Genomic DNA, 26,409 nt, shown 5'->3' on the forward strand with positions numbered 1-26,409 from the left:
GTCTTTCACCTGGAGATCCTGTGTGGTGATGCTCCATGCAGCACAAGAACGCACCCATTTCTCCTCTACTCCCCTGGCAGGTCACCTTAGGAACATACTGTACTGTAGTTCTTTAAGCTTAAGCTCCAGTTGTCTGTTCAGCTTTGTTGTGTTGCGTTATGGAGTGTGTCACATCGTAATCCCTCCTGCTTTAACACAAAAGAAGAATAAAAAAAAAGGTATTTTAAAACTAGTCCAAAGGTACGGTTCTGTGTTACTGTAATAAGGACCACGGGTTTACGTGTACTCCATTTCGGTTTCCACCATGAACATCTAATCCCTGTAACAATGTTATATGTTTATTTAAAGTATATATATAAATATATATATAACAAATGGTAAATGTCAGATTTTTGCATAAAGATTTTTTTTTTTAAATTTGAATATGAACTTTGAGTACTTTATTTCACACACACAGAAAACTAAAAAATACTTTCCTGGAGTGTTGAGTTTCAGAATTCCAGACTGTATTTGTCAAATTTAAGTTTAAGATATGTAGCTACCATTGTTTTCTGAGATGAGATGTAAATATTTGTAAAAATAAATTCTTTGTATATTTTTGTGAAAATGTAGCTCCCCAAGAGATACAGGAGATTTAATAAAAAAGTGCATTTCTGTTACTGCTCAACACTTTCTGTCATTGGAATGTCACCAAAACATCTTCATGGTCACCTCCTGGGCTTGAGAGCTGCAGTGCTCAGTCACAGGAACTTTCTCAAACGAGGCAGTGACACAGGGGGGTCAGGGGTGCTGGAAGAAAAAACGGGTCTCCAAAAAAGCACTTGGAAGGGGGAGGGGACTTCTGTCTTCCTACTCTCCATGGAGGCAGCTGAAACAACACTTATTTTCAAGTGAGATGGGATTTAATTTCATAGCCTTTTTATTAAACGTAGCGTGATGTCATTCATGGTTTAATTCTTGCTCATGAAGCAGTTTTGTTCCATTGTGTCTTTGTTCTTTCCCTGTTTGAGAAAGTATCGGTGACAACCACATGGAAAAACCACCTGGAAGACAACACAACCCCTTCACTCTCTCTGTGAGCAGGTGAAGAGTTCAGGCACTGCACCAGGACACCAGGCCAGCTGCATGCCTTGTACCAAACATTTTCTGAACAAAAAGCGCTTCTGCTATGATCTGAATACAGGAATAAGCTTTCTAGGCCCTTCTGACAATACACTTTACTGCTTCAACACACCTCATCTTAAGCAAGACACATTGCCCAAAGAGAACACAAAACGTCCTTTGAAAGTTTTTAATGGAATTTAAAGTAAAACTTTTCTTACACGTTTCCTTCTTACAGTGTAAAAAAAATGTAAAATTGCTCAAACTTACAAACTTGGAAAATTAGAGACATTTCAAGTATGCAATCATCAACCTCATTTTATGAAAACAATATATATTAAAAGTTTAAAATGCATGGATTTTTCTTTCGCATCCTGTGTCCCTGGTAGTTACAGTGTCCCTATATCCCCTTCCTCTCTGCTGCTGCCCCGAGCAGGCCAAGTCCAGTCCCAAGTTCATCAGAATCATTCACTGGGGGAAAGAGAAAAACACACATCATAAGTGACAATGGTACCAGCCTGTAAAGAGGGGCTGAGCATGGATTTTCACCCTGCCCCTGTAACAATTCAGACCTTTGCAGAGCAAAGGATGCAGAGCTTTGCAGAGCAATGTCTGTAGGTATGACTGTTGCTTTGGGAAGTTTGCTACTAGTTCACAGACAGGTGACAGGAAGGAGCTGTTCTGCCAGAAACAGCCCAAGAAACGCCACCGTTTTGTGCAGAAGACAGCTTGGACACATGATAAAACAACAGCAAAGAGCTGGTGGCAGATTTTGAGCTTTACTCAAATAAAACTCAGTAAACACAACGTGTCCAGGTCAGGACTCCAGTGCCCCTGCCCCATCCTAGCTGCAGGGTGCTTGTTTTTCAGCGTCACATCACATTAGTCAATGTTTATACCACTAAAACCAAACAAAGTTCTCTGTAAAAGAAAGATGCCTGGAACAGGTATCTCTCTTCATACAACATTCATTGAGTAGACTACACTGGCAATGCCAGTCACAACAAACACTCCAAACCTAACCAAGAAAAAATTAACCCCCCAAGTATCTCACCTGGTTTGAGCTCGAGTCCATTTCAAGGCATGGCGAGGAGGAACAGCAATGGTTGGATGGTAGAAGGTGCAGTCTGGTCTCGTACACTGGGTATTAAACCTGCAATGCTAGAAATGAAAGTGTTTCAGCAGAGGCTACTCAAAGATGCTGTCCGAACTCCTGAACAAGCTAACCTGGCATGTGTTACACTCACATTGGTATTACTGTATGACATGTCTGATAGGAAGCCAAATCAACAGCTACACAGCCTCATGCCACCAGTTCAACCCCATGACAGAGGGAAATCCTTTTTCAGCAATATTACTTATGAATTAGGTGCTTCAAAACTGCCTCTGCACTGAGGGGTAGAGAAGCTCCTTTGCTTTCAAGGGTTTACACAGTTCAGTTTCAGTAGATGTGCGTGTGTAAGCCAGGAGTGTGACACAGCAGCATCTGACACACACAGGGAAAGCCTCTGTGTATCTGCTGGTAATCCCCAGGCACCCAGCACACTCCAGGATTCAGTGCTTGAAAAAGCACTAAACTTACTTAAAGGCACATGAATATGCAGGGACGTACTTCCGTGGAACAGAAGTACCCGAGTTATAAACTCTTGTACAATATAAATTACACTGATATACTTTGTGGTAACTGGGCAATCTTCAAAGGTCTTGTACACTGCAGCACATCTGAAGGAAGTCAGGAGTCTAAAACATACTCCTCCAATGCAGGCTACAAGATACTCTCCTCCTCTGCCCCAGCACCCATGCTAGGCAGGGTTCTGACAAGTGCTAGGGCTCTCTGCCTGTCTGAAACTCCCAGAAGCAGCTGGTAGAAAGATGATGTTTTAAAGTTTTCCAGATTCCTTAAATCACTGCTTTTGCACACTGTGCTTCTCAGCTGAAGTTAAAAAGTGAGAAGTAAAAGCACAAAGTGTGAAACATTAGCGACACTTCCTGACTCAAAGTAACATACTGCAAGTAACTTTCTAGGAAGAAAAGGAAGAGACAGGAGATAATTCTTACTTTTGGGTGGTAAAACGGACATTCCATTTTCTTACAAGCAGGAAAAAACTTGCACAGTGGGCTACTGGAGGATATAGACGGTGTGGGTAGTGGTGCTATAGTAGAAAAGGACAGGAAGTGAGCCTGGATCAGAATAAATCGCTTTTTTAACAGTTTAACACAAATGTCAATACATCAATCCTTCTGCGAGGAATTACATAAGACACCAAAGTTCTGCAAGAAATATGGGAAGCATATGGCAACGGATCAGTGGATCTCATCCTGGGGCTGAACAAGATTATCAGGTAATCCTGGTCTGGGCTCAGCACCATTCTGGGACAGAAGGTGCCATGGCCATGGCAATGCTTCCAACAAATTAAGCGGAGATCTGGTTAGCAGAGAAATTCCAATGTTAAATTTAGCCAGCAGCAGGCCTGGGAGAGTTCAGGCTATAACTGCACTGCAAAGCACAGGCAGTGCACTTTCCAGGAACAGAGGAGCTGCTGGAGATGCCACAGGAGACAAGCACATTCTGCTCTGCCTTCTGGCAAAGTAACAAAAGTGCGTCCTGCTGTGACTGAGCGCTAAACCACTTCCAAAAGATCACAACTCCGGTGGAGTGAAGGGGCTCCACCTTGGCACTGCTCACAGGCCCAGGCACACCAACCCGTAATCCAAACACAGCTACTGCCTTCATTGGGTAAACCTCTCCCCACAAGTCACCTCTTCATTACAGAAGTTAACTCCTACAGTGTCATTAAAGAAAAACATGTTCATATCAACACAGCAAACTGTAACAAGCTCTTGCTACGTGTGTCCAATTTAAGAAGCAAATCTGAGTAAAACTGCAGTGCTGAGGAATCCCTTCAGAAGGAACAAAACATCATTTTCTCACCACAGTCAGTTTCTGCTTCCAAAAGTACTGTTTTCCCTTCAGTGCTCTCATTTAAAGCTCAGAAAAACATGACATACTCACCTGGCTTAGGAGGTGTATGGGGGAGCCGCCGACTAGCATGAGTGTAAGGACAGTCTGGCTTAGTGCACTTTGCATCGTATTTACAGTTTGGATGGATGAACAAGCATTTATCAGCAAATTTGCAGTTAGGAAAAGCTCTGCAGGAAAAGAATTGAGTCATAAGCCCACATTCAGAGCAAAATCCCCAAGCAGCTGCTGCACATGAAAGCCAAAATACCACAGGAAGTCAGAGCTACGACAGGGCTTGCACATGTGTGTTAGCTCCTCTCACAGCAGGGCACGCGGGTGCACAAACAGATCTGTATTCATTGCCCCTGTTTACATGCAGTACATAACTATCTACCTCACACTGGTGGGGTTTGGTAGCAGGCTACTTGCTCAAAGCTAAGACACATTACTCTTAGTGTGCAGTGCAAAGCAGCAAAGGCACTGTGAATTCAGGCCTCCACACTGAGCAGCACAGGGATCCCTAAGTAACATGTTCACTCACTGAAGAGACAGTTCACTTTGAATTTAGTTGTGTTGGATTTTGAAAGAAGATTCAAATGTCCAAGTAAACGAAGCTACCCAGTCTGGTAATATTTATCCCAAAACACAAGCTGTTTTTCTAGACTGTTGCTGCTTGTGGAAGAGAAGTCAAAGGCACACTGCACACTCGAGAGTCAGCCTTTGCTTTTGAATAAAAAAAATCACTGCATTACTATGTAATGGTACCCTAACATAGAATCATAGAAGAGTTTGGGTTGGAAGGGACCTTCAAAGGTTATCTAGTCCAACCCTCCTGCAATGACCAGGGACATCTTCAACTGGACCACATTGTCCAGAACCACATCCAGCCTGGCCTTCAATGTCTCCAGGGACAGTGCATCCACCACCTCTGGGCAACCTGTGCCAGTATTTTATCACGCTCCATGTAAAAAATCTCCTCCTTGCCTAACAACATGTTCACAAGCATTCTGACAGCTAGCGGAAGAGTGCCTATTGTTTTAGAAAGACACCAATTCCCACACCTCTAAGCCACACAAACCCCCAGCCTGTACGCTAAACTAAGCTTCCTTCTGCATGAGCACAGCTGTGACTCTGCTTATGGAAAACATCACTGTACTCAGACATGTGGTAGATGGGAGGAAAACAGAAGAAATTACAGTGTGATAATCTAGCTCCAGTCCTACCCTAACAGGCTTACACTGCCTTGGGATATTTACTAACACAGAAGGGAAATATGGTAGCACCAAAAGAAAAATAAAAGTAATGTGTCAAGTGGATGAGCTTTGCTCTACTACCTGCAAGGCAGTGTGGGGTGATGGAACACACATTCATCTCCATTTTTGCAAGCAGGCCAGTACTTGCAGCGCTCAAGCACCTTCTCCTGTTTTTGCAGCATGTTTAACTCTTCAATATCCACTTGAAAGAAGAAAAAGAATAAAAAAGCAAGCTGGGACCTTTATGCCTATATGCAGTTTGGTTTACACAATACAGCATCATTAAAATTCTCTCTTCTTTTAACCCAATTCTTGATAAGCTTCCACTAATCAAAAAGAGTCACAACAGTAAAAATTTTTGTATAACCAAATAACCCAAAGAAAATCTCCAACAGTATAAAGTAAAGAAGCTGTAACACTGGGCCGATCGCTGTGTTCTGGTGGCAGAAGATCAAACTTGCACTAGTTACAAGCCAAATAAAATCACGTTCTCCAAAAATCCAAACTGAGGTGTGAAAGTCAAAAGATCAGATCTTGACCAGACAAGACAAAGATTCTTTAACTGAACCTTAGTTACAACTTAGCTCTGCTGAGGCATGTGTTAATAACAGCTGTGCTTCCTCTCTCCAAGGTATCTTTTGGATCTAGAAAATTATCTCAAGACAGAAGGTGAAAAGTCATTTTCTACATTAATCAGATGTGATTTATTAGTTTAGGGGCACACAATGAAAAATAAATAGTTTCATGTAACTGGCTTCAATACCACACTTACTGCAGTTACCTGAACTCAGACTCTAATCAAAGAACTGGTTTAAGAATTCCCAAGCTGAAACATTCAATACCTTCACTACACTTAAGGGAACCTGGGACTTCAATTTTCTCCTATTTTACATTATCTGTAAAACTTCATTCTGCAAATTCAGGTCATTAAGCATATACCTGCACTGTTGTCTTATTTGTCCAAATCTGACTAAACCTTTGGCTTTTCAAAGCTTCCCAGGAATGCTAGACTTACTCCTCTGATCTTACTACTGCCACATTTGCTCCAGCTTCATTCCATCCTCAGGTTCATTTATTCCTTCTCCTTGCAACCCACTGAAGCCAAACACTGCTGTCCTATTGGAAAACCATGCTGCTTGTACAAACTGCTTCCACTCCCACCTGATTCTGTGAGACTTCAGACATACCGGTGCTACTTCTGGCTGACGCAGCTAACCAGCTAAGAATCCCTAACAGAGACATAAATGTATCAGCATCTTTCTGTAGCTAATAGCTTTAGTCAGGAGTATGAAGAGTTTATACTAGTAAAAGCACAGATTCAGAAGGGTAGTTCTCTAATATATATTTCACTGTACTAGTAAAAATGTGCCAATGGATATATAACATTCCTTTCTTCAAGACTGCCTGATATGTATTGCACTTCTGCAGCCAGTGGGACTGAAAGGATGTAGACTTAAAAGATCTTTTGCCTTTCCCCCATGGTTCCCTCATAACTGCAATAGACATTTACAACTGGAGCCATAGAATTTAACAGTTCCCTGGATAGCATCAGGTACTACTCTTTATTTAGGTCAGAAAACATGGATACGCTGCTACTATGGAAAATAAAGGTCTTTATTTTCGTAAGAAAACTAAAAAGCTTTAAAAAGATCCAAGCATGACCTGCAGGCTCGTATTTAACCTGTTGCCTATGACAAAGCAGAACCTTCTGTATTTTTCACTGCTGTGTCAGGATTCTAAACAATTCACACGCTTCAGCAATTTCCCACGTTATTCAAAAGGTACCCTGAATATAAAAACCTGCAAGTACAACCACATAGGGTTCAAGTTCTATTTTCAGAGCTTCTAGCAACCTGCCTCTGTCCAAGCTCCCTTTGATATCATGAATCTAGACAGAAACATTAATAACACCTGATGTATTTTTTAAAGTTCAAAGCACAGCAAAACATTCATTGTAAAATCTCCTGTCTGCCAGCAGGGGAACAAATGCTAATGGGTCAGCCAGAAGAGCAGGTTTCTGGCAATGAAGACAACCTACGTTTTCAAAAGAAAAAACCCAAAACAAATGTTAGCAATACTGCAATGTGTGGCATGTTACCTACGTGCTATATTGCTCTTAGTTTACCAAGATAAAGGGTTATGAAGGTAAGGCTCCACAGAACCACCACATTTCATTTGCCTAACCAGTGCTCTAATTTGAAGAATAAACATCATCACTTTGATTTCTTCAGAATGATATATCCGAGAGTTCTATCCACAATCACACCACCATATTAATGTTAGATCCTGTTGGTAAGCATAATTACCATCACAGCTCTCCAGCTGCCTGGTTACAATTTGCATCTGTTGTGCTTGAAGGCCTTTTAATCCTTTGCTGGCACACATACTTTTGTTAACTGGCTTTAATCCTTCAGTTACACACATATCTTCCTCCTCCTGATCAGAAAGGTATCCTGGTGGACTGGGCACGCCATCCAGTGTCACAATGAACTTCGGGCTAGCAGGTTTCTCTGGCTGTGCAAGCTGGTCTCTGTTAAACAAAGGAATGTAGTAAAAATAAGATTTTCTGACTCAAGAGATTTGAGTAAAAGGGAACTGCACTAGTAACTATAAGTAGTACAAGCTAACCTATGGAGGGTCACACAGTAACAAACCTTCTTTCAATACTACTAATAATGTACTCCAACTAATAGTTTGCTTTCCATTCTCCCTGAAGCACTAATAAGAAATACAGCTTTTAATGGCATTCAGCAGAGAATTCAACAGCTACATTTCTGTTTCTTACATTCTTCTCAGCAGATAGATGCAAAAGCTCAGTTACAGACATGGTTAAATTAAGAAAAGATTAATCTTTTCAGGAATTTAGTTTTGAGACAAAAAAAAGTGAGGATAAATACCATTCTTGGAATCATGAACCTTTAACACACAAACAGGTGTCTCCTCAAAAGTACTCAATAGTGCATTATGAAACAGTGGATGTAAAAGTTCTCAGGAGTAGAAAGAGAGAATTGAAACACTGACACTATGAACTTGGATGCTGAGGCTGACTGAAAGATTAGTCTAGCCTACTGTCTTGTGCCTGACAGCACATGTGGACAAGAAAGCAGAAACACAGAATGAAATGCTTTCTACAATATTCCACTGATGCACCCATTTGACCTGAAGGATTTCCTGAATGGGATGTGATTCTGAGTATTTGGAAACGCACTATGAAGTTCTGATCTTTGACAAACAGTGATAGTATAAAATTTGCTTTCCTATGAAATTAGTCTAAAACCAACTACAGCGTAAAATGCCTTTAGGACAGAAAAAAGCAACACATTAAAAACATCACTAGCCAGACCTTTTCCAGTTCTCTCCTGTAGCACAGTCACAGTTTTCAACTGTAACACTCTGAGATTATCCTTGGGTTTGTTTGTTGTTTGTTGAGATTATGTTGGGTTTCTTTGTTGTTTTTTAACTACCACAGGCTTTTTAAAGCCACTCACGGAAAGCAAGCATTAACAGTTTCTCAAACACAGTGATGAAGTCCATCACATTGTTCTGAGTCTTACTCTTAACAGGGAAAATATGTAGAACTATTTGGTAGCAGGAGCTATCAAGGCCTCTAAGAAGTTAGGAAAATGACAGCGCATTGGCCACTGTTCCTCTGGAGAAATGAGAAAACATCCACAGCACATCATCTGAAACTGACATGAACTTTAAACTTCTGGCAGAACTCACCAGTAAGGAGCCTTAAATCACTTTGTCCCACATGTCACTGAACTGAGCTATCTGCACATAGAATGTGCTGGTTTCTATCCAGCCCTGAGAGCACAGGCTTCACCATACCCAATACTGCATTAAAAAACATTTCTTAAGAAACACAGTCTTGGAGTGAAACAGGTATAAAACTAAAGCTAATTTATTTAAGCGAAGTCTTACTTCACTAAGATCTAAGATTTCAGAAATCAGAGCAGCTGTGACAATAAAGAGCAGTACTCTGCAGCTCCTTCTTCTTTCTTGCAAATCTTAAGACATGCTCAAGCTACAGCTGACCCAGGATTTCTGGGAGGATTTTTGCCCCTGCTCTTTTTCCTCTGATATTCAATGTCAGTCCCTTTTTCCATGATTTCACAGATCCTGACAGGACTGACAAAACACATGTATGGCTGAATGATTCCACCTAAACCACAAAAAAGCATTCTTACTGATAACAGTCTTAAAAAGACAACTTTTCACCTTGTCTGTATTAGACGTCCTGAGAGTACTCGCATCGCCTCTGTGGCCTTCCTTCCCAACTGCTGATTCTGTGCCAGTAGTTCGTCAGATAACTTGGGCTTTTTCAGGATAAATGACCGAGTATCTGCGTGAACCATAGATTCTATATCGTAGTAATCTGGATTGGAAGAAAAAATACATAGAAAAATAAGGTTGCAGTTCTACTCTTAACTTATGGCATATTTTTAATATCAATTTAGATGGCCAATAAGCTAATTTTATTTTAATTTCTTACTAGTAGCTTCCAGAAAACTTTCTTTACTTCCTTGCTAATTATACAGATCAGTTAGATCTGTAGAGCCATAACCCATACTAGACCAGACCAGGAAACTTTCTTACTGGAATGGCTGTGTTGAAAGAGTACTGAGGCTTCTCTCTCAGGCTTTAAACATCTGCTACTTTTATTCCTTAGAGATGTGGAAACTAGAAGATACTAAACCCAGTATAATTAATTAAAAAGGAAGTTATATTTTAGCATTCACTGATCATCAGTGTTCAGTTTGCAAATAAACTATCACAAGACTTAACCTTGAGCCACTTGCAAAGTATCTTCAATCATAGGATCAATCTGGAGCCGAGATGAGAGCTCCTTTTGTTCAGCTCCTAAAAAAATATCAACCCAGTAATCAGAAACTTATTTACTGCATGTCAAAGTGCAACAACAGACTAAATAACCGAAGCATGCTCTTCTCATTCCTTTTATATTAAAAAGAAAAAAAAAACACAAAAAAAACCCTTAAACAAAAATATCATGAAAACAAACCCCATGAAAATCTCCACATTTCTAACAGGTTACAAACCCCTTTCTCATTGTTTCAGAAACAGAACAATAACACATCCGCTCCAGCTAGCATGGAAAAATCTGAATACTGAAAGAGTCCAGGCATTCCCATAATGGTTGGTTGGTACAAACTAGGTCTGTGGGTATGACAACTTTTAAAGGCCAAGTTCTTTCTTCCCTTTTGTAAAGGTGCTGACTATTCAGAGAACACATATGCAGAAAAGCAGCTAATTCCAAACGACTACTTTATGGTCATCTTAAAAGAGGTGAAACAAACCAGAGCAGCTGTTCTGGGTTCAGCAGTAACAATCATTTTTTATCCTTCTTAGTAGCTGGTGCAGTGCTGTGGTTTTGACTTTCAGCCTGGGAACAGCGCTGATAACACTGATGTTTTTAGTTGTTGCTCAGTAATGTTTAGTCTGACCAAGGACTTTCTGAGTCTCATGCTCTACCAAGGAGGAGGGAAAGCCAGGAGGAAGCAGAGACAGGACACCTAACCCAAGCTAGCCAAAGAGGTATTCCATACCACAGCAAGTCATGCCCACTATATAAACTGGGGGCAGTTACCCAGGAGGGCTAGATCACTGCTCAGGTCAGGCTGGGTATCAGTTGGTGGGCGGTGAGCAGCTGTATTCTCTTCCCTTGTTATCTCCCTTATCATTATAATTCTTGGTAGTAACAGCAGTGGTTTGTGTTATAGTTTAGTTACTGGACTGTTCTTATCTCAACCCATGGGAGTTACATTCTTTCAGTTCTCCTCCCCATCCCTCTGGGAGCAGGGAGAGGAAGAAGGGAGGTGGAGGAGTGAGCAAGCAGCTGCATCGTTCTGAGTTAACCAGCTGGGCTTAAACCACGACAGTAGCACTGTTCTACATTTGACTTATGATTTGAAAAAAATTATATTGCTTTCCATAGGTTTCCTAAACAAGCTCTCATTTCCACTTCAATGGCAAAAAAAGAAAAAATATTTAGCATAAATATTTTCTGTACATTAATTCAAAGACTGATAAATCTTCTTACGCTTTATAGATACAATTTAAACTATTTTATGTTGGCAGAAAGATTCCAAATACATCTATATGAGAAACAGGAAAACACAGATTTTTTTAATAACAAATGTTTACCATTCCTTAACAATGACCATCAGCTGAGGTAACAAAGATCTCACTCAACCCAATTTTTTTTGTGACAAAATTGCTCCTAAAAGGTATTGAGGGAAAAAATGAAAAGGATGTGGAAAAGCTATCATAATGTAAATGGATAAATTTGCTTATACAAAATTATCCTTCAGTGATATTCCAGAATGCTATATCAATCTTTCCTTATATATAACTTCAGAGGGTTTTCAGGGCATTTCCACATGCAACTTTTGATACTGCCTTAAAAATGACAACCATTTCTGTTCTCAGCTCAGCCTGTTGCAAAATGACATTCCCTGGTATAAATGCTTAAAGAATATTATCAGATGACCTTGAATTCCTTCCGATACCCGCTCCTTTGGCTCTTCTGCTTGAAGCTGGGAAGTCAGAGCAGGCAGTCTGCTTTGCACATGGATTAATTCTAACTGAGATTCTTCTGGGCTAGTTCGAGTTCTTGGTGCAACTGGAACAGTCTGTTTCTGTGGAACTTTATTTAAGGAAACAATGGTAAAACATTTGCACACAAACCAATCACACAACAGTACTATTTTTATATATTGTGGTAAAATAAATTCCTACACACTCAAAATCCTAAGCATATGTCCCCACAAGAAGCATCTTTAGCTATCTGTAAAACTCTTAAAGTGAAAGCATGTCCATGTGCATAGACCACTTTATGAGTAGCATCAGAGTACATCTACTTTTAAGATGAAGAAGAGAGATAGGAGCACTGATACTCCTAAGTTCTGATGCCAGTTTTCCAGCAAGGAGTATTTATAGTGGAAAAAGCAGCAACACCGGGAACAGCACTTTGAGGTAATGCAGGAAAATCTTCCTTGTGTACATAGCAATATAGTAAAAAATAGAACATAGCCAGAAAATTTTAAAATTAATTAAAACTATTGATTTTTAATAGTGGTGATCTTGTAGTTTGACTTATCAACATGAGACTATTTCAGCGGAGAAACCAAAAATCACCACTTTGTGTTTGAATAGAGAGGTGATTTGTGGATTTCATCTGAAATATCATGAAGGCTCTTCTACTTTGAAGGTGATTTTTCATCTATTTTTTTAAGTATTTTGAATAAAATATGGAAATAAGCTAATTCGAAATCCATGGGTAAAATAAAAGATATTTTTCTCTTCTCCTCTCAGAAGGAAGGAGGACAATGTGGAAAAGGAAGAAAAATCAGCCACACAGCTCAAACAAGCTGCTTAATTCTGAACACTTTCCCCTTGGCAGCTATCAACTTCACAATATCTCTGGCACTTCCACTTTGTATCTGTACACTTTACAGACTTAGTATTTCAATTAACATATTTTAAGTAACTCTTTCCTCCCTTGTTTGTGCTTCCAAAATTCATCACTGAAAATAAGTATAATGTGCATAGGACACAGAAAATCCCTTCTGTGTATCACCGACATGTGCTATTTAACATTTTGCTTTATCTCCAAGTGCTATCTTCAGGTTGGATTTATAAACCAGGGTTTGGAAATACTGTATCTTAGCACTACCAAAAATAATGCTAATTACCAGTGGAATAATTAGTTGTTTTTGTAACCGATTCCTGGGCTTCAGAGATTGCTTTCAGTATTAAATTCTTATTGGCCTGTTTTGAAGGAGGCAATGAAGGTCTAAGGGAGATAAAAAAACTAATTAATTGCACATGAATTGCAACAGTAACCGTATCCATATTAAACAGATATTGCAGCAAGTTAACACAGTCATTAATAATTACACTGATAGAAATCATCATCTAAAATCACTTAATCTGTATTTGTGTTCACCTTGTTAATCTATTCTCTGGGTGAATTAAGATCCACAAAACATTCAGAAATGGAAGTCCAGAGGCATGATTCCACGTCTCAGCTTAAGCTGCTGTGAACCCATGCTGCATCTGAAAGGCACAAACTCTGCCATCTATTTTCTCCCACCCATGCCCCTCACATGCCTGTTGCTACGTTAGTGTTAGCAGTCCTAATTCTGCAGCTGCCCTGGAGGGTAAGATCCAGCTGAAAACTGACTCTGTCAAAAACATGACTTGTAGAAAAAGCTTTCCCTTTGTCTTTGAACATCAACAATAAGAATTTTAAATCAGATAAATGTGCTGTGGCACTGAAGAAAAATTTGATGAAGTGCATTAGTTCAAATCTTGTACAACAAGCACTGTAGATCAGCAGAATCATCTCTTCTCTAGTTTGAATGTTCTTCATCTTATCGTTAAAAATCAGATACAAACCACTGATATACTCTGACATCTGACATTCAGACAAAATTAGGGAGCAGAAAAATAGGAAATATCTCTCAAGCCTTCTGAAAAGTGAAGATCACCTTAAAGAACAAGTGGTAACTGGTTTGAAAACTATTCCTAAAAAAAAAGCAATTAAAACTCCTGGAAAATTATTTTTCCACATTAAGTACCTGGTTTGAAACATGCCAACATTAATGCTCTTTTGCTAGTAAATCTTACCTAAACAATGTAAAATTTCACATTCCATTGCAGCTTATGCACAATAACAAAAATAGGTTAAAAAATCAGCGGAAAAAGTGTGGTATAAACAGACATCTCACCCATGGAGCTGTGAGATAGTACAAAAAAATACAAAAATGGCTTATTGAAATCTGTCAATCTTCAAAACTGCAAACGGTTTTCCACTTCTGAAGTTTTTGTTCAGTAAATTCACTCTTGAAAACACACAGAATCACAGAGATCTTAAGTACCTCCTTTCTGGCTTTGCAGGTACAGACACGCTGCTGGAGATGCTTCCTGCTCGTGATCCATAGTCTTCCTCTTCCTCCTCATCTTCCCCTTCATTACAGAACTTTTTCACTCTGACTACCGAGCTCACAACAGGCAACCGTCTCTTCCTGGAGCTTTCTTCCTACAACAGAGCAACCAAAACAATTGACTTAGCTTAAAACGTGTATTAATAAGCCAGCAAAGAAAGTATTGCAATTCTACCTATAGCCAGAAGATGGAGAATTTTCATACAAATTGCATTGGTCTAGGACTACCATACTGTCTGCAGAAACAAGTGATAGCACTAGAGAATATGAAAATCATATTTTCTCTGAAACATCTCATTAAAAATGTAAGTAACACTTAGAAAAATAGAAGAAAAAAAGACTAAAGTAGAACTTATCCAGGCAGAATACAGCAAAGGCACACAGTTCTAAGAAACACTCCTGAAACAGCCCTTTTCTGGACATTATTCATGAAATAGGAACAGAAGAAAATTATCACAAGACCTTTTCCTAACAGAGATGTGACTGTCATTCATCAGTGACTTACGTACAGCCTTAAATAAATTACTGTATTGTCACAATATTCTCATTCTCACTTCCCCATCTTAAAAAGCAGACATCAGCACGTATCTTTGTGAAGCAATCTAAGTTTCCAAATACTCATTGTCCTTTATACAGAATTAATTAAGTAAAGACAGAACTACACAGGCAGTGACAAACACAGATGCACTTGGAATACAAGGTATGCAAAATTCCTGCTTTGTTACATTAGCAGCCATAACAATATTAATTCCTCTCACAAAGGGCTCTTAAGTTAGACCTATCACTCTGACTACCTTAGTCAGACCTGCAAAGACTGTAGGGCAGCAATCACCTTTTCGTTTGTCCTTACACAAGACTCATCCCAAAGACTTCTTAAATACCATGGTTCTAAATAATGTAATAATAACCTCAGTAAGCAAAATATCTGGGCTTTAGAGACTAAAGTATACCTAGCGTAGGTATGAATAAACTGCATCCCAAAAATACTGATTTACAGAACTATGTAAAGCCGGATATTTAACTCGTACTTATGGAAGATCATGTTCCAATGATCTAGAGATCAAAATTATTTCTGATTCATTGTGTGCACCATAGCAATGTGCTAATCCATTAAGCCAATACAAGATGGCATGAAGATCTACAAGCTAATTAACTCTGACCTGCAGCAACTTGTCTAGTGATGCTGCAAAATATGCAGTATTTTTTTATCAGTGGAGCCAAAGAATGAAATCCCAAACCTCCTGGTATCAGTGACAGAATTCCTTCAGTTTCTCTGAAGTCAGGATTTTACTGAAGTGTACATCGTAATTTAGGTTCCTAGCAAATGTAAAATACTCCAATAGTTTAGATTGTACTAACCTCACTGCCTACTTTATCAGCACTAAGTTTGGAGGTGGGTTTGTAACTTTCTGCTAAGCTGCCAAATGTTTCTGGATTGCACAGCTGGCCTGTTTCCAAAGACCTGCAGCTTTGCGTGTCTAACTGCCGGCTCCCCTGTTTGTTGCCCTGGTGTGACAATCTGTGCATGTGTGTACTGCCATCTGCACTCCTACCAGCTGGTGGTCAGTACATTTCAGTAGAAGGATGAGAAGAACTATAAATTACAGTTACAATGGTTTTCTTCCGTGACAAAGGATTCTCCTGCACGAAGTTTAGGTCTTCATCAATTAGATCATCTGGTTCAGGTTTAATGTCGATTACAGCTTCAGAAGGTGACAATTCCCTCAAAGGCTTGACTGTAGATGTTAAGCGCGATGCTGAACCATCTTCACAAGACTGCCTGATAAAATAAGAATTGCCAACTCTTAACCCATCTGGAAATATAGTTCTGGAAAATTAGAACTGTCTTTTAAACAAAGCCAGCAGGGAAGAATTATTAAGGTATTATTGTTTCTACATATTCAACACACTGATCACTATTTTTAGCTTGGTTAATTAATCGAAGCCCATCTTTGCTAAAGAAATGGAACTGAATTCCCGATTTAATGTTTTTCATGCTACAAACCATAAAATGCTTTCCTCTTCAAAACTACTTTGAATTTTCTAAGTAGATGCGCTCGTCAGAATGGCTACAACAGTCACACAACTACTAATGTCTCAACGTGTGTTAGTAAGTAACCAGAAGCTTTACCGTGAAGCAGTGTTCCTTTGCTCCTGCGAGCTAGTGGAAACTCTGGAATCATTTCTTTCAGTCCGAGTGCTGGAAACCGCAAGAGGTGGCAAGGTATCCTCACGCCTTCTCTCATCACTCACGCATGAACTGCTTTTGCTGGAAGGAAGGTTGCTCTCAAAGATACTAGATTCTGAGGACTTTACACTAGTTGGTTCTGTGGAGACAGGTACCTTACATTTTAACATCAAAGCACAGCAATACAGGTTTTGCAGTAAACGTAGGTAAGAAACTGTAAACAAGACATTGCACAGAAGCTGAAAACATCAGTCCAGAAATAAATTCTGGACTCAGAAATAAATTCTTTATCTCATAATATAGAGCAATTTTCTGATGAGACAGGACACAAGACCATATAAACTGAAAATTAACAGAACAGTCAGCTAAGATCTTTTTGGAAACTCATTAGACAAGCACCACTGCACAGAAAAGATAAACCTACTTTCCCTCAAAATTAATTTTCTTACTTACCAGTAGTAACTGATCGCAGCTTATCCAAAACACCATGGAGCCTGAAACAGACGAGGGACAGGAAAGGAAGCAAAAGAGAAAGATGAGAAATAAAAGAACTTTAATTTACATTCAGAATAGCTGTCTTTCAGAAACCAACTGTCCTTTCCCCCCTACAACAAGCATCTCATTTCCCTAAGCCTTCACTTTCCATCAACTGACATATGTTTAACCTCAAAACTGAGGTTGTAAGTATCTTGTCTTCAGCGAGTCTTCATAAATGCAGGTAGGGTATTCATCACTGGACTTTCCACTTTCACTACAGTAATGCCAGTTAAGTGTCCTCAAAAGGAGCGATTCAAAAAACCTACATTAGAAACCTAAGTACAGCTGAAAATTTTACTTTGTATATGAAACTCTGATTACACACCAGACTTAAATATAATTTTAAACACAAACCTTAACAATATGTAATTCACAGCTCTGAACATACTCGGGGCTCTCCAGGTATGCTTTGTATACACCAACAACATTCTCTGAGATGTTTGTGAGCAAAAACATTTCAGCAAGTTTACAAATTTACCATTTGCCTGTGAAACAGGCACCAACCTGAAGCAATACATAAAATCAATGGCTATGAAATAATAAGGCTGTTTAAAAATAAGGGCACATTACAGGCAGAAGAAGGGGGGGGGGGAGGAAAAATAAATAAATCCCACCACTTCAGTGCATATGCTACTTGGAATTCAAATCTTTGTTTGGGCACATATCTGTAATTTAGACTGAGTATTAGAAAGCAGTTAAGGAACAAAAGCATATTGAAAACTGGAAAAATAAGACTGCACGTGAGTGTAAGGAAAGCTTATACTTGCCTCCTTGTGAGTTTTTACTAGAACACTCTTAAAGTTTTCATCAACTGAGCTCTGCTGATGTGTACCAGTTTTCACAATGACCTCTGGATAACTGTGACCTGACACTTGGTTCAGACTAAGAAGTGCTGGCCAACCAGCAGGACTGCAAGGCCTGTCACAGAATTGCTGTGGAACTTTTGCCAGATGACCCTCAAATAAATTATCAGCTATAGAGTCAAACCAAGTCCTATGTTGAGTACTGTATTTAGCCAGAGATCCAATGTTGAAAACTGTACAAATTCTGGGTTGCACTTAGAAGAAATAAAAGCATATAAAGCTCCCAACTACAATGCTACATAACGTTTTTCCACCAGTCCTCTTACTGCTTATTGCATAAGTTCCATCTTGTCTTCTTTTCCAGAATTCTTTTAAGCAATACCTACCTCATCACTGATAAAGCACCATCACTGAATTTGTGTTTAGAAGCAAATGTGGATACTGAATTAAAAGATTCTTAATATTTGTAATTTAAGCAGGTGTCAAAACCAGCAGGAGGTATAATATCTACATATACTTGAAATCAACATATTAATATGTAAAAACATTCATCTTGATTTCTCTTCCCTGCCGGAATTTGCCTTCTCTACATTTCTATTAATTTTTCAATGAAGTTTTAGTTTCATTTATAAAGCCATAAAAGTGTTTTCTGCTACATATTATTATATGCATATTAATACACATGTAATTAAGGTATTTCTTACTGTATACCCAATAGAATCATAGAATCACAGAATAGTTAGGGTTAAAAAGGACCTTAAGATCATCAAGTTCCAACCCCCCTGCCATGGGCACAGACACCTCACGCTAAACCATGTCACCCAAGGCTCTATCCCACCTGGCCTTGAACACCACCAGGGATGGAGCATTCACAACTTCCTTGGGCAACCCATTCCACTGCCTCACCAACCTCACAGTGAACTTTCTCCTTATATACAATCTCAACTTCCCCTGTTTAAGTTTTAACCCACACTACCCCTTGTCCTATCACTACAGTCCCTAATGAAAAGTCCCTCCCCAGCATCCCTATATGCCCCCTTCAGATACTGGAAGGCTGCTATGAGGTCTCCATGCAGCCTTCTCTTCTCCAGGCTGAACAGTCCCAACTTTCTCAGCCTGTCTTCATACAGGAGGTGCTCCAGTTCCCTGATCATCCTCGTGGCCCTCCTCTGGACTTGTTCCAACAGTTCCATGTCCTTTTTATGTTGAGGACACCAGAACTGTACACAATACTCCACGTGAGGTCTCACGAGAGTAGAGTAAAGGGGCAGGATCACCTCCTTCGACCTGCTGGTCACGCTTCTCTTGATGCAGCCCAGGATACGGTTGGCTTTCTGGGCTGCAAATGCACACTGCCAGCTCATGTTCATTTTCTCATCGACCAGCACCCCCAAGTCCTTCTCCGCAGGGCTGCTCTGAATCTCTTCTCTGCCCAACCTGCAGCTGTGTCTGGGATTGCTCCGACCCAGGTGTAGGACCTTGCACTTGGCATGGTTAAACTTCAGGAGGTTGGCATCAGCCCACCTCACAAGCGTGTCAAGGTCCCTCTGGATGGCATTCCTTCCCTCCAGCATATCAACCGAACCACACAGCTTGGTGTCATCGGCAAACTTGCTGAGGGCATGCTCAATCCCACTGTCCATGTCACCAACAAAGATGTTGAACAAGACCGGTCCCAACACCAAACCCTGAGGGACACGACTCGTTACTGGTCTCCAGCAAGACACTGAGCCATTGACCACAACTCTTTGTGTGTGTCCATCCAGACAGTTCTTTATCCAACGAGTGGTCCATTCATCAAACTGATGTCTCTCCAATTTAGAGACAAGGATGTTGTGTGGGACAGTGTCGAATGCTTTGCACAAGTCCAGGTAGATGATGTCAACTGCTCTATCCCTGTCCATCAGTTCTGTAGCCCCATCATAGAAGGCCACCAGATTGGTCAGGCAGGATTTCCCCTTAGTGAAGCCATGCTGGTTGTCAACAAGCACCTTGTTGTTTTTCATGTGCCTTAGCATGCCTTCCAGGAGAATCTGCTCCAAGATTTTGCCAGGCACAGAGGTGAGACTGACTGGTCTGTAATTCCCCGGGTCATCCATTTTCCCCTTCTGGAAAATGGGGGTTATATTTCCCTTTTTCCAGTCGTCGGAAACTTCACCTGACTGCCATGATTTTTCAAACATGATGGCCAGCGGCTTAGCAACTCCATTCGCCAGCTCCTTCAGGACCTACAGATGGATTTCATCAGGTCCCATGGACTTGTGCACGTTCTGGTTCTTAAGATGGTCTTGAACCAGATCCTCTCCTACAGTGGGCCCAAGGTCTTCATTCTCACAGTCCCTGCGTCTGCCTTCCAAGACTTGGGTGATGTGGTAAGAGCATTTGCAGTGAAGACTGAGGCAGAGAAGTCATTCAGAACCTCAGCCTTCTCCGAAACCAGGGTAGCCAGTTCTCCTGACAGCTTTGGGAGAGGGCCCACATTGTCCCTAGTCTGTCTTTTATTTGCAGTGTACCTATAGAATCCCTTCCTGTTATCTTTCACATCCCTAGCCAAGTTTAATTCTAACTGGGCCTTAGCTTTCCTAACCTGGTCCCTAGCTTCCCAGACAACACCCCTGTATTCTTCCCAGGCCACCTGTCCTTTCTTTCACCTTTTACAAGCCTCTTTTTTCCCCTCGAAGTTTCCTCAGCAGCTCCTTATCCATCCAAGGAGGTCTCCTGGCCCTTCTGCTGCAGTTCTTTCTAGTTGGAATGCAACACTCCTGAGCTTGCAGGAGGTGATCCTTGAATATTAACCAACAGTCTTGGGTGACCCTGCCCTGCAGGGCTGTATGTCATGGAACCTTACTAAGCAGGTTCCTGAAGAGGCCAAAGTCTGCTCTCTTGAAAACTAGGACAGTGAGCTTGCTGCACGCTCTTCTCACTCTCCTGAGGATCTCAAATTCGACCATCTCGTGATCGCTGCATCCAAAGCTTCCCTGGAGCATCACATTTCCAACGAGCCCTTCCCTGTTGGGGACAATGGCCTGCGGTGAGCGTGAGGCTGTTCCTATCTGTCTGTAGAGTGTTTCATCCACAGAGTCCTCTTGATCAGGCAGTCTGTAGCAGATCCCCACAGTGATGTCCCTCATTGCTGTTCTCCCTTTAACCCTGGCCCACAAACTCTCTGTTAACTGATCACCTCTCCCCAGACAGAGTTCCACACTCTCCAACCTATCATTAACATAAATAGCAACTCCAATATAAGTATGAGGATTTAGTCAATATCCTAGTAACGGAGTTACCTTCATCAACTTGTAAACCTTGCTAATTTGTCTGATTCCCACAACTACTATGAAAAAAGACTACTGTGTGACTAACACAGTGAAATCCAAAGGTTTTGCCTAGGCAGGCTGAAAGAGGGAACAAAGAATATAAATGCCTGTGTACTTGCATGCATGCGAGTGCATGCATAATTGGTCTCCTTTCTTATATTTTTGGCAAACACCAGGAAAAAACTGAAAACTTTGGAAGCAAACTGAAATTTTATTCATACAAGTAACACTGTCCCATGGAAATCCATCAATTTTAACAGTTAATTCAGTGAACTGAAGAGCTGGAACTAATTTTCATTTTTTGCCTGTGTTTACAGTTTAATGAACCCAACTTACAAAAAGTTTTGCTCTGCTATTTAATAGCATAAAAACTCCCAACCTTCTATTGACTAGTCAACAGAAGAAATGCTGGTAGTGAATGTAACCAGTCAGTATAAAATCTCCAAAGGAAGCAAACTGAAAAAGCAGAAAAAAATTTAGTACTTCTGTCATCTATTCAAACTAAAATAACATTCCCTAAAACTGTGTTAGGTTAGAGACTAAGAAATAAGATTAACTTTAATTAATACACAAATCTGAATGCAAGAAAAATCTCTGGAGGGAAATATCTGTTTGAATACCCTGAAACATGAAAAGTTTATACTGTAAGCCAAACTCAGCATTAGAAAATGCATGAGAAATATAATGGCTGAGACTATAATGCAGCATAGCATGAATTAATCCACACTGCCAGGAGTTTGGAAAAGAGTTCATCTATTCCCAATTTGTCCTGCTCACAATAATTCCAGGGGTCTGCTTTTGTTTTGTAAAGCTGGGTGGTGGCAATAAATAAACAGTCTGAGAGGTGGGAATACCTAAGCATTTGGTGTTAAGCCTTGTCAAAGACGGTATACAGAATTAGATCCACTGCTCATCTGTCTTGATATAGTAATTCCCATGCACAACAGCAATCTGAAGTACTATTAGCATAAAAGCAAAGAAGCTTGTCTTCAAAGAACTATTTTGCATGTAACTACAGGAAGTAACAGTCTCATGCTCACAGTGGACTTTATAGGAATAAGTTTTTTTTTAAGCCAACATGTGGCCCTCCCTTACCTGAGCATTTCACACTTCATTAAAAAATTCCACTGGAATTCCAGCAAACAAAAAATATAAGACCTGCAGCTTTTTGCCACTTCATTATCACTACAACAGCCTAACTGTTGCCAGACTAAAATAATTTACTTATTAGACCTGTAAAAAGTTTTGATTAATGTAAATTACACAATGACAAGATATGTAACTTGTTAAATTCTCAGGTTTCACTTATAGAAAGCAGTCCTGATTACTGGTAAGAAGTGTGACAAATAGTTTACAAACATACCAAACAGTAAACCTGACAGTATTGTTTCCAAGGAAAAGGGAAAGGTCTTCTGTCATCTGCTCCTGACTCTTCTTATTGGCCACCATAACCATAATATAATCAGGGAGCTCTTCATCTAGTAGAAAGAGAAATACGTTGATTTAAAGTATAATAAATCATAAAAGACACAGCAAACATCATTAAACATGTAACCAGGATTATTTTTTCCCCAGTTTTACTATAAAGACTCTGCAGGCAGAGGATTAGGTAAGCAAATTAACAAGACTTCCGTTTCTTCTGAGGTTCAATGAAAGTTTCAGCTATGAGTGAGGAATAAAAGATCAACTAAACATGAACATAAGCTGAAGATAAGATCAAGGTATTTAAAAGGTGAGTAAATAAAACACAAAAAGGACAACATAAAAGAAGGCCACTTTGCTTCCTGTATCCTTTTACATCCATCTTTAACAACCATCTACAACTTCCATTACTTCAATATTGCCATATATACCCCCTTACCCTTGTCAAATTTCCTTCAGTTACAAAGACCAAACAGGTAAATATGCCTTTTCGATTTGTGAATCAAACAAAACTGCAATTTCATGTGCAGTAAGAAATCCACTCCCTGGATGGGCTGCTCACACAGGGTATATACCTACTCATCAGAATGGATACGAAGGTGCTCAGAATCTGACATCATTTAGAGTTTGGGGAGTTTGGGATTCAGCTTTTTACTTTGGCCTAGCTCTGGTCTACTCTGAAGGTCTGAATGGCTCATTTGCTGCTTGAGGACACTAGGCATGCTTCTTGAGCACATATTTCAATTTAGTTTGATCAAACAAATCATAGAATGGTTTAGGTTGGAAATGACCTTGAGATCATCTAGTTCCAACCTGTTGCCATGGGCTGGGATGCCTCTCCTTAGACCATGTCACTCAAGGCTGTCCAGCCTGGGCTTGAACACTGCCAGGGATGGAACATTTACCAGTTCTCTGGGCAACCTGTGCCAGGGCCTCACCACCCTTACAGTGAAGAACGTATTCCTTATATCCAAACTCAACTGCTCCTGTTTTAGTGCTAACAATGGTAAGTGGAGATAGTTGGGAAATTCACTTCAAACTGTGAATTTGAACCAAGGCACTAATACAGCTGTACTCATTTTGTCAAGTGAGGTCTGTATACAATATTAAAAAGACTTAAAGAATGAAAAATCTTAAACAGAAACCAAAATACACATCAAATGAATTGCCTGTCTTCTCTGTACCCTGTAAATAATTCATCTATACCCTAGATTATAGAAATAACATTCATACGCTACACCTCACTACTCAGGGATTCCAACATAAGAGTGTGCTTTTTTTTCTTTTTTCAGAAATCCAGGAAAAAGCAGACAAAGAATCAAGAACTGGGGAACTGAAACCTGGAATCATAATTAAAAAAAAACAAAAACAAAAACAACAAAATCCACAAAACGAAAAATGAGTCACTGCAAAAGACAACTTCTGAGATGGTGAAAAAAAGACAACCTTAAATGACAAAACTCTAAGCATGGTTCCTTGGCACCTGGTGAGTTCAGAACATCAGCTCATAGGTAACTCCTTTCTATGAGTCAATGTATTTTGATTCCATAAATACAATGCCCCCCTTTAAACAGGAAGCAAGATGAATTCAAGATCAAACTACAAACTTTGAACTTTGTCCTGCAGCTCACAGGATCTGTGAACTATGTTCTCAATTCCTGTCCTTCACCTGAAACCTAAGAAGTATCACAGACAACAAGGCAGTTGCAGGACTGAGGCATTCTACTTCCAACAGAACACTGTTACGTTACCACCTTTTACTGCTGTAAAAACACCCACAAACCAGCTGCTCTTAAGTACAATATCCATTTAATCCTGGATTCAGGAAAAAAAAACAACAACAAAACAAAACAGTTTTTTTGGGTTTGGTGCTCAGCTTTTTACTTTGGCCTAGCTCTGGCCTACTCTGAAGGTCTGAATGGTGTTATTTGCTGCTTGAGGGCACTAGGCATGCTTCTTGAGCACATATTTCAATTTAGTTTGATCAAACACAGAATCATAGAATGGTCTGGGCTGGAAAGGACCTTCAGATCATCTAGCTCCAACCCCCCTGCCATGGGCAGTGATGCCTCACACTAGACCATGTCACTCAAAGCTCTGTCCAACCTGGCCTTGAACACTTCCAGGGATGGAGCATTTACCACTTCCTTGGCAATCTGTTTCAGTCTTTATATCTCTTTTCTCACAACCCAAAAGAAAATCTCACCCTGCCTCTAAGATTCAGCTACATATGTTACATTAACATTAGCTTAAGTCTTGGTCTTCCCCTTAACAGTCAAGCTCTTGCATTTTACAAATTTGTCCTACATAACATTTCTGACATGGCCTTTTTACCTCCCAAAATACTTAGCCTATCTCTGTCTTACAGTAATATCATTTCTCCTAATATTGACAAAGGTCTCACCCTGAATTCAAAACAGTTGAAAAGATGCCTAAGGAGGACTGACTCCATCTGAGACTAGTCACAGGTAACTGCTGCTGTATTTGCAAGGATCTTGCTTTATATTATGTTTCTACTTGCGTTTCAAAGAAATTTCCTTAAATACTCAGAGACACAGCACTTCAGATAATTCATCTGATGTGTAAGGCTTCTGTATGCAGTAACACAAGTAATAAGTATATATGCTGTTGTATTAACTAGCTGGTAGTTTCCTATGTAACAACAATGAACCTAAAGAAGACTGCTAAACACGTGATAAAACTTACCAACATAAGCCCCCAGCTCCTGCAACTTTCCTTTTATAGCACCCTAAAAAATAATAAAATAGCATTTAAGGGATGGAGAAAAAAAATACTGCTAACTTCAAAACTTAGCAGTTTTTTCTCATTAACCATTTGAACACATTGGTTTCACATGTTACTTTTCCTGTTCTCCACTGCTTGTGATTATAGATGTTTTAACACTGAGTGACTGATAGTGGAATAGTGAGAACTGCCAGGAATCTCACACTCCCTACAGTATTTCCTATATACCAGTTTCTGGTGCTACCAGAGAACCTCCAAGTCCCAGCTGTCCTGTTTTAAGCACAGACCAGACGGACTCCTAAGGTGCAAAGAAAACGAATCCCGTATGTTTCGATAAAATGTCATTCTCGTCTCAGTACGAGAAAAACACCTGCCAGGATGTTCAAACTGCAATTGCTGAGGAGGAGCAGCTGACAAGACCTGTGCTACCGGGGGCTTATATACCAGAGTGGAGGGCTACGGCTGGTCCTTTTCCCGGTAAGCCGCCGTTTCCGGGCCGCTGCAGAGCGAGAACTACAGCTCCGGAGACGGCAGCTGCCCTTCGGCGTACGAGTCCGGCTCCGCCTCCCAAAACAATTTTTCTGGACGTGCCCCCTCCCGGGGAGTCCCGAGGCCGAAGGCCGCCCTTCGGCGGGAGCTGGCTGTAGCCCCGGCCCAGCTGGGGTTCACCCCCCCGTTTCCTCCCGCTGGGGGACGAGGGGCCCGGTTCTGCACACTCCGCACCGCGCCCGCCGCCGCCGCGCCTCAGCCACCGGCCTGGCCTGCCGCAAGCAAGCGGGGTCAGGCTCTTGCCGCGAGTGGAAAATGAACGGCTTGGCTGCTTCTTTCTCACCCGGATCTTGCGGCTGATCTCGGTGCCGATCTCCATGGTCGCGCCGATCCGATCCTTCCTGTCGTGCCGTATCCCCTCCTACCGCGGCCTCCAGGCTCCACTCCCGCCGCAGGCCGCGGCAGCGCCAGAGAGTACACGGCCTCCACCTGCGGCGCCCCCTTTCGGGCCGCGCCGGTGCTTCCCCGTCGTCGCCGCCGCCTCCACCCCAGGAAGGCGAGTGGCGCCCCAGAGGCCAGCAGGCAGCAAGGTGGAGGCGAAAGGTCCCCGAGCTCGCTCAGAACGC

The 26,409-nt window shown here is 40.8% G+C and overlaps 1 protein-coding gene across 2 annotated transcripts; it reads right to left on the reverse strand.

Annotated features, from left to right (window-relative positions):
- Window positions 1–1,276: 1,276 nt before the first annotated feature.
- ZC3H14 (zinc finger CCCH-type containing 14) lies at window positions 1,277–26,256 on the reverse strand. 2 transcript variants are annotated; one of them, XM_061359953.1, is made up of 17 exons: window positions 26,127–26,256; window positions 25,256–25,298; window positions 22,491–22,605; window positions 16,927–16,967; window positions 16,417–16,612; window positions 15,897–16,065; window positions 14,220–14,380; window positions 13,032–13,132; window positions 11,828–11,983; window positions 10,105–10,179; window positions 9,538–9,694; window positions 7,623–7,846; window positions 5,398–5,518; window positions 4,115–4,251; window positions 3,160–3,254; window positions 2,156–2,262; window positions 1,277–1,572 (listed from the first exon to the last, which is right to left on the reverse strand). In XM_061359953.1, exons 1-17 carry the CDS (start codon window positions 26,160–26,162, stop codon window positions 1,566–1,568), a joined length of 1,941 nt encoding a protein of 646 aa, XP_061215937.1. In that variant the 5' UTR covers window positions 26,163–26,256; the 3' UTR covers window positions 1,277–1,565. The 2 variants fall into 2 exon arrangements, with proteins under 2 accessions (XP_061215937.1, XP_061215936.1); XM_061359952.1 differs by having other exon boundaries at window positions 15,891–16,065.
- Window positions 26,257–26,409: the final 153 nt, after the last annotated feature.

The sequence above is a fragment of the Neopsephotus bourkii genome, unplaced genomic scaffold (genome assembly GCF_033783945.1).
Source record: "Neopsephotus bourkii isolate Nb327-2 ecotype Australia unplaced genomic scaffold, CSIRO-AGI_Nbou_v1 NB_998, whole genome shotgun sequence".
NCBI lineage: Eukaryota > Metazoa > Chordata > Aves > Psittaciformes > Psittacidae > Neopsephotus > Neopsephotus bourkii.

Bases quoted from the DNA above. Each gene is read 5' to 3' on its own strand.
- ZC3H14 (XM_061359952.1), bottom strand. From the start codon at position 26,162: ATGGAGATCGGCACCGAGATCAGCCGCAAGATCCGG. The intron at 16,613-16,926 runs GTAAGTAAGAAA...CTGTCTCCACAG, and splicing joins GCTGCGATCAGTTACTACTG to AACCAACTAGTGTAAAGTCC. The intron at 9,695-10,104 runs GTTAAGTCTTGT...CTTCCAATCCAG, and splicing joins TACTTTGCAAGTGGCTCAAG to ATTACTACGATATAGAATCT.